This window comes from Bison bison, unplaced genomic scaffold (genome assembly GCF_000754665.1).
Source record: "Bison bison bison isolate TAMUID 2011002044 unplaced genomic scaffold, Bison_UMD1.0 scf7180017864203, whole genome shotgun sequence".
NCBI classification, from domain to species: domain Eukaryota; kingdom Metazoa; phylum Chordata; class Mammalia; order Artiodactyla; family Bovidae; genus Bison; species Bison bison.
The window spans coordinates 7,244,116-7,252,193 of record NW_011494775.1 but is presented as its reverse complement, the minus strand read 5'-3'; the positions used below and the strand labels follow the sequence as shown (position 1 = coordinate 7,252,193).

At 56.8% G+C, this 8,078-nt stretch overlaps 1 protein-coding gene across 1 annotated transcript in view; it reads left to right on the top strand.

The window, feature by feature from the left end:
- Positions 1-8,078, top strand: part of HCN2 (hyperpolarization activated cyclic nucleotide-gated potassium channel 2) — a 23,494-nt gene that overhangs the window by 4,749 nt on the left and 10,667 nt on the right. The window contains exon 4 of the mRNA XM_010844653.1: positions 7,839-8,076. Coding sequence (XP_010842955.1) covers positions 7,839-8,076 — 238 coding nt within the window. The remainder of the gene's footprint in view (positions 1-7,838; positions 8,077-8,078) is intronic.

Here is an 8,078-nt window from a genome sequence, read left to right as displayed (position 1 = left end):
GGGGGGGCGGGGGGCGGCGGGGGGGCCTCTGGATGGTCCTGACCTGCCTGGGGTCTTTGCATCCTTCTGTAGATGGTTCTGGTCTGTGAAATGGGGATGGACTTGACTTCCAGGGCTCTCTGGCCCACCTGGTCCCCCTGTGAACCGGGGGCTAACACCAGCTGGCTGGAAAGCGATATGGGGGACATGTGGGCACCGGGAGGTAGCTGCAGAAAGTAGTCATTCCCCTGTCCCCTCCAGCACGTCTGTTTGCAGCTTCCCCAGGGCAGTGGGTAGCCCAAGCTTCCTCTCAGCTGCAGAAGGGATGGTGGTGCTGGGAGAAGGAGCTGGATGTCCCCATCCTTCTGCCTGTCCCACACAGTCATTCGTGTGTCCCTGGGCAGATACATTGTAAACTGGGGGTGATCAATGGGGTGGGGGCGAGGGAAGGGGCATGTGTGGCCTGTAGCTGGGACAAGGTAAGCCAGTCAAGGTAAAAACCCTAAGATCCTGCCAAGTTGGAGTGCAGCTACCCCAAATTTACACACCAGGAGAGGGGCACAAAGAGGTAAATGCACTTGCCCAAAGCCACGCAGCTAGTCCCAAGCCAGGTAGAATGGGGATTCACGCCTAGGGAGGCTAGCCTCTGAATCCACACTTTGGATTGTCAGGCACGCTGGTTTCTGGCCATGTCCTGTCCAGGCCAAGAAGAAACAAGAGGAACAAAGGCATCCTGTGTTCATGGGTGTGTGTTAGTTTTAAGAACCATTCATAGAGCAGCAGGGAGGGTCCTTGGATCTGCTTGTCCACACTTGGCTCTGTCTGTGCTGATGACCTGATGGTGCAGACACTGTCCGCGCTGGTGCCCAGGTGAGCCCTGGACACGACTGAGAAGGGAAATGAGGCCAAGAGGCCAAGGCTCCCACACCAGCCCCAGGACCACTTCCTTGAGCAACAACTTTGTTCAGGTTGACCTGGCACCTGTCTGGCACGGACGACAGGACAATTCACGTTTGATGAGCTGGAACAGCTGCAGCCATGCCTCACTCCAAGGACCATGAGGGCTTCCAGGGAGAGGGAGTGTCTGCAGAGGCCTCGGGGAGGAGGGCTCTTGAGGCAGGTGACCAGACCAAGGCTTGGAGAGAGGAGTACAAAGTCTGGAACAGGCTGCGGAGGGGCTGGGGAAGTCTGCAGTGAGGCCTGAAGTCCCTGTGTATAGCCTGGAGCCCTTCCCAGGCTTCCCTGCCTCAGTTTCCCCAAATTCAAGGTGTACCCCACTTCTCTTGATCCGATTTGTGTCTGCACCACCTGTGCACTTGAAAGTGGCCTTTTCCCCCTTGATACGCTTACCGGCCTTTCACACACTCCCCCACCATGGTTTCCTGGGGCCTGGCATGCAGGGGGGCCCAGGATGATTTGGGGAGCCCATTGAGGGGCCCATGTGGGTGCCAGGTGAGGCCGAGAGTCAGGTCATGAGCCCCATTTCCTGGCAGCGTAGGACCAGCCCCAACCCTTTCTGGCATGTCTTCACTTTTTCATGGGGCTGTGGGTAACCCTAGAGCTGGCGCCTGGATACAGTCTACGAGCGTCTGTGGGGTTGGGGAGGGGAAAAGCATGTTCCAGGAACAACAGGAAGCTCTCCCACTCTGGACCATCCACTCCTTCTGCCACTTTCTTCACCTCCTCGGATGGTGATCACTTGGGGATCAAGGCAGCTGTGGTTGAGTAGGGGCCTGGGCATGTCTGGGATGGGGGGCCAGTGGCCTTATCTCCCCAGAAAGAGCATGGGCGGTGGCTTCCCAGGGCCTTTCATCCTGTTTCCAAGTCTGTAAGCTCCTCTGAGTTCTGACCTGAGTCTCTCCTGCTGCTCAATGTTCCCAAATTGTGTGCCACCAGAAGGCCTGATTTTGCAGGGAAAAGAGAAGTGGGTCCCTTTCCTGGCCCTCAGCAGAGTTCAGACAAAGCCAGGTCCTGTGGATTCTGGCCTGTATCTGTGACACCCTAGGGGACCCCAAGAGCCTGGGGTGGTAGAGGACTGGCCTGAAGATCCAATAGGACTAGAGGCCTTCTCCTGCCCCAGATGGCCCTATGGATCAGTGGGAGATCAGGATGCGTCAGCTCATGAGAATAAGCCCTGAATTATCCCAGGGGTGGTGGGGGTGGGGTGAGGTGGGGAGGGGAGGCAAGACAGGAACGGGGCCCAGAGCTTCCCTGGTTCTGAATCCAGCACTCAGAGTTGGGGGCAGTGGACATACCCATTTCCCAGGTGGAAGACCTGTGGCCCAGGCCCACCCAGCAGGGAGGAAGGGAGCTTCACTGTCCCTATAGGGGGTCGGGGCCCCTTGTCACTCTACGGGGTTCCTGCCTGAAGTTGGAGCTTCTGGTCCTTGAATTCCCTGCTTTAGATTGTCACACACCTATGCCCTGTGTCCACATCCAGGGCCTGGGCATGACCTGGGGGCTCAGGGGGAATGCTGGGAGAGTTCACTTTATATAAGCTAGCTTCCTCTGCTACTCACTTGCTCAGGAAAAACCCTGCTTCACTTCCCCCAAACACAGTGAGCACAGGCCACCCCACCTCCTGCCTGAACACTACCCTCCACCCCTTCCTGGCAGGGATGTTTGTCCTTCTTACTTTAAACTCACTCTGGCCATGGCCCCCACAGCCCCATAGAGCCCGGCTCCCACACCTCTCATCGCTTTTCACCTCCCTTTATGCCCCTGCTCCAGCCCCAGGCCTTCCAGCTGCCCAAAAGGCAAACTCTTTGCTGGCTGTTCCCTGGGCCCAGGGTGCAGTGCCCTGTACTTTGCCTAGCGGCCCTTCTCCATCTTCTGCCCACATGCCACTTCCTCTGAGAAGCCCTCCTGATTCATCCTGGCTAAAGCAGCCCCCCTGAAGCATCCCAGTCATTTTTCTGTCTGTGTGGAACATCCAGCTCCCCACCTGGGCTGGGGCCCCGAGGGACTGACAGGTTTGTCTGGTCACCACGTGTCCCCCTGGCCTGGCACCCAGTTGGCCCCACAGTCTGCCCTGTCTTGGGATCACCCAGGAATCCTCCCCCGGGGAGTCTCCCTTTCCAGATCACTGACACCTGCCTGGGATCTGTAACTCATGTCCAAGGGCTCAGGCCCTAATCCTCCACCACCCCACCCTCCACCCCTCCAGGCTCATCCTTAATTGCAGACCTCCAGCCCCTAATCCCCTGGGATTTGCCTGATCTGATCCATAATTCCTAGACTGCCTCCTGCCCAGTTCTTGGTTCTCCAACCTGGAACGGAGGGAGCTGCTGCCCTTGTTCACCGTGTCCATGGCCAGCAGCTTCAGGCTCCTGGGATGCCCCTACCGGCCCCTCTCCTGGTCCTGCCTGCCCGGTCCTGGAAGCACAGGCTGCTTGTCCAGTTTCCAGAGTTGAAGGGAGGGGCCTGGAGCACTGGAGATAGGAGGGTGATCACGTGGTCCCCAGCTCTGGTCCTGAGGTCTGACTGCCTGGCTTCTGTCACTTAACCGTTTCCAGCCTCGGTTTCTCCATCTGCACAAAGAAAGGCCGGAGAGCTGCTGGAGCAGGTGCTGGGCTCCCGGTGGGCCCCACTGACATCAGAACCACCTGGGAGAGGGTTCTGAGTGCTCCTGTTCACAGAGTGCTGGGGTCATTGTGCTGAGCCCCCCACTTCCTGCCCAGGAGCCCTGGCCTTGCTGTCTTTCAGGGCCCAGTTCCTATCTGGGCACAGGTGGGAACCAGGGTCTGAGTGTTTTCTCATGGGGTCTGTTTGTTCGGGAGGACTTCTCCGTACAGGGTTTAATTACCATCCCCAGAGACCCTGGGTAACTGAGGTAGCTGTGACCCCAGACCCTGAAGCCCTGACCTTGTCCTGGGAGCTCTTGGGATCCTGGGGGGTTCCCTGGGTCCTGGTGGGAGGGGTCTCTGGGTCCCAAGGGTCCCTGGGTCCCGGGGAGTCTCTAGGTCCTGGGGGATGTCTCTGGGTCTCAGGGGTCTCTGAGTCCTGGGGATACTGGGAGGTATCTGGGTCCTGGGGGAGGTCTCTGAGTCCTGAGGAGTCTCTGGGTCCCAGGGGGGGTCCATGAGTTCTGGGGAGGACACCTCTGGGTCATGGGAGGGCATCTCTGGGTCTTTGGAGGTCTCTGAGATGGCCTACTGTAGGAGGGGCTGCCGGGATTGGGCAGATAAGGCATGGAGGCTCAGAAGAGAGTGATCAGCCCTGGGGCTGCACAGCCCAAGGGGGCAGGCAGGCCCAGGAGACGTGGAGGTACAGGGGAGGGGGGCCTGGAACCTATACCCCAGGCCTCAGTCCCCTCCTCCTGCCCACCTCCAGGAGGACCGCGTTGGCTGAAGGGGATGAGGCTGAGACCCTGGGCAGCCAGGGATAGTTCTCAGTGACCAAGGGGCACTGGCCAGGGCTCAGGCCTGAAGGTGGAGTTCCTGGCAGTGTGGGCAGTAGACAGGACAGGCCCAGGGGTGGCAGGCTGGCTCTCAGGTCTCTGGCCCCACATCCCAAGCCTGGGCCACCTCTCTGGTCTGTCAGTAGGGAAGTGTGGTGTCTGCCCACACCTGCCCCCCTACCCACACCCTGACCGCAGAACAAAAGGAGAGAATGTCTGTGATGTGTCACCTGGGGAGGAGAAGCACTTCTGCTTCTGGCCATTTAGACTTTCTGCCCCACCCTGGGGATTTCTAGGCCCCCCAATTTAGACTGTTTCTAACCCCCTCTCATGAGTTTCTGGGCTCTCTGGAGGTTTCTTCTTCACTGGCCTTCAGTTACTCTTTCCTACTTGCTTTGTCCTCAGGCATAAGCCCTTCAACCCCAAAACTGGGGCTGGGGGAGAAGGTCTCAATTCAGAAAGCGGGGGGGGTTAGGAGCTTTGCTCTGGACATGCTGGGGGTGGAGGTAGGGAGCAGGCAGGTGAGGCCCCTCGGTCAGGTTGGGTCTTGGGTCCTGGGGGTCTCAAGGCTGAGTAGATGATGCAGATCAGAGGTCTGAGCCCTACATCTGCTCTAGATTTATGTAAAGAAGGCTTTGAACTTGGAGCAGTCCTTTGTTCTGCCCTTATCACTCACCCCAGATCATGTTGACACTTTCATCTCTAAAGGTCTCCATCTATCTCCACCCCAAGGTGGGTTTCCCAGCTGGAGTCCCCATGGCCACTGGGAGAAGCCCTCAGCACGTGTGGGTGGACAGGGCCAGGTGACCCTCAAAGCCTGCCTTTCCCTGGGCTCCTCCCAAACAGATAGAAGAAGAGACTGAGGTTCCCAGGGGCTGGAGGGACTTGCCAAGGTCACACTTGCCAGTGGGCAGAAGCCCAGACCTGGCTGTTGTCACCACCGTCTTGGACTTTGGGTCCTTTCCAGGCTTGGCTCTCACAGACCAGGCTGCTGTGAACATCTTGTTACAAATCACTTTTTAATTTTTTTCTCTTCCTCTTGGATGATTTCCTTGGGATCAGTTTCCCGAAGTGGAAGGCCTGGGTTACTGGGCAGGTGAGGTGCTATGCTGCTGCTGCTGCTGCTAAGTCGCTTCAGTCGTGTCCAACTCTGTGCGACCCTATAGACGGCAGCCCACCAGGCTTCCTCTTCCCTAACAGGGCTGCTCCCGAGAGAACCAACCCACAGTGTCTCCCAAATCAGGGTGCTCACTGTAGTCAGGTCAGCACTGCTGTTTATACCTTTCTGTTAGTTTTTGCTAATTTGGGAGAGTCCAGCCCCTGGGAACCTCAGTCTCTTTCTGTCTGAGGGAGGTCCAGGAAGTGGCAGGCTTTGAGGGTTCCCTAGCCCTGTCCTGCCTGCATACACTAGAATCTTCTCCAAGAGGACTTGGGGACTCTGGCCATCATGGGGAGGGCGCCTGGCCTACCAGATGGCCCAGGACACCCACCTCAGGGTGGGCGTCTCTCCCTGCACTGTGAGAGGCAAAATCAAACAAAGGACTCTGTTCTGAATTTTAGACCATCCTTTGTCTGAATCTTGACAGGGAATGTGGCCTCAGACCCCGATCTGGGGCATCCCTTCATCGCTAAGATCCTGGTCCTCGGTGTTCTCTTGTATACGTGTGTTAACATAAATACAACATAGCATTTGGCCTTTAACCATTTAAAAGCATACAGTCAAGTGACATTAAGTACATTCACAATGTTGCTCAATCACCACCTTTCATCCTTGCCAGAACATTTTCATCTTCCCAAACAGAAACTCCCTAGCCTCTGACAACCAGGAACCCACTCTCTGTGTCTGTGTATCTGCCTGTTCTGGACGTTTCCCATCAGTGGAATCACACCCCACGTGTCCTCCTGTGTCTGCTTCTCTCACTGAGTACCATGTTCTCAGGGTCCATCCACGTGGTAGCGAGTATCAGGGCTTCTCCCCTTTTTGTGGCTGAGTGATGCTCCCATGTGTGGAGGGAACACATTATGTTTATGTGTTCATCCACTGATGGATGCATGGATTGTTTCCAATTCTGGCCACTGTAAGTCGTGCCATGGTGGACACTGGTGTACAACAGTCTGTTTGAATACCTGCTTTCCATCCTTGGGTGTAGGTCCAGGACCCATGTGGAATTGCCAGGCCACATGGTAACTTTAACTTTCTGCAGCGCCAGACAGTTTTGCCTTGAGTAGTTTTGATTCCTGTTTGTTGCAGGGCTGGGCATCTTTCCATGTGGCCTTTGCTGCATCCATCTGTCCTCACGGGTGAATGTTGAACTCAGGACACGGTGCCCGGCTGTTGACAGATTTATTCCTCAAATGACAGGCCGTTTCGAAAGAGCATAGCATTCCCAGGTGGAATTCTGGAATTGACCTCAGGCACACATTATCAGTCCTGGGTGTGTGGGTCTGGCAGCAGAAGCAACCAGTCATCCCACTTTTAGGCATATTTATCACATGAAACATCCAAGCCTGGCCAAGTTGGGTCACTCAGGTTCCTCTGTCGCCTGGCCCTATGCTCTGCCTGCCAGGCCTTCCTCTTCCTTTCTCCCTGCCCCTGGGGCACCCCAGCCTCTTCCCTGTCTCCAGCGCCTCCCCCCCCGCCCCCCACCCTGTACCCTGAGCGCTTTCAGAAATGGAGGGATAGCCAGTGACCCCTGCTCAACCTTCCGGTGCCCTACAGGGAAACCCAGTGGGGGTGGGGGTCCTGCACTCTGTCTGGCACCCATCCCATACCTGCAGCCACCACCCAGCCACCCAACACTCCTGGAGCCAATCCCCACCCCACCCCTCCAGTTTCTCCCTTGTCTCCTCCCTCCCTGCTCAGCCTTACTTCCTTTGGCATGCCAACCTTATGCCAGGCACATCGGACCTTTTTGGTCCCAGGAAACATTTAGTCAATTTTTGAGTGGCTATTCTAGGTCTCTGACTTCTTCAAAGAAAGACGGTCAGGCTGGGCCTGTGAGAGGAACTGGGCTGGAGGAGTCCAGGCAGCAGTAGAGTGCAATCTGGGATGTGGGAGGGCTTCCTGGAGGCAAGGTCCACACTAGCCCTGCGTGCTAAGTCACTTTAGCCATTTCCGACTCTTTGCAACCCCACGGACTATAACCCTCCAGGCTCCTCGGTCCATGAGATTCTCCAGGCAAGAATACTGCCCTCCTCCAGGGGATCTTCCCAATCTAGGGATCGAACCTGTGTCTCTTACATCCCCTGCATTGGCAGGAAGGTTCTTTACCACTAGCGCCATCTGGGAAGCCCTCACCAACTATGACCCGGGGTGGGGGCAAATTGTCAGCTTCGCTGGAGTATGCGAGTTCTGGGCTGGTCTTCAATGGTACCTGCGTGCACAATGGGGCAGGCAGAAGCGCTCAGAGGAGGGCCCCACACAAAGGCAGAGTCGTGACCCACTGTACCTCGCCCCTAGGTTCTACTGGGACTTCACCATGCTGCTCTTCATGGTGGGAAACCTCATCATCATCCCCGTGGGCATCACCTTCTTCAAGGACGAGACCACGGCCCCATGGATTGTGTTCAATGTTGTCTCGGACACATTCTTCCTCATGGACCTGGTGCTGAACTTCCGCACGGGCATTGTGATCGAGGACAACACGGAGATCATCCTGGACCCCGAGAAGATCAAGAAGAAGTACCTGCGCACGTGGTT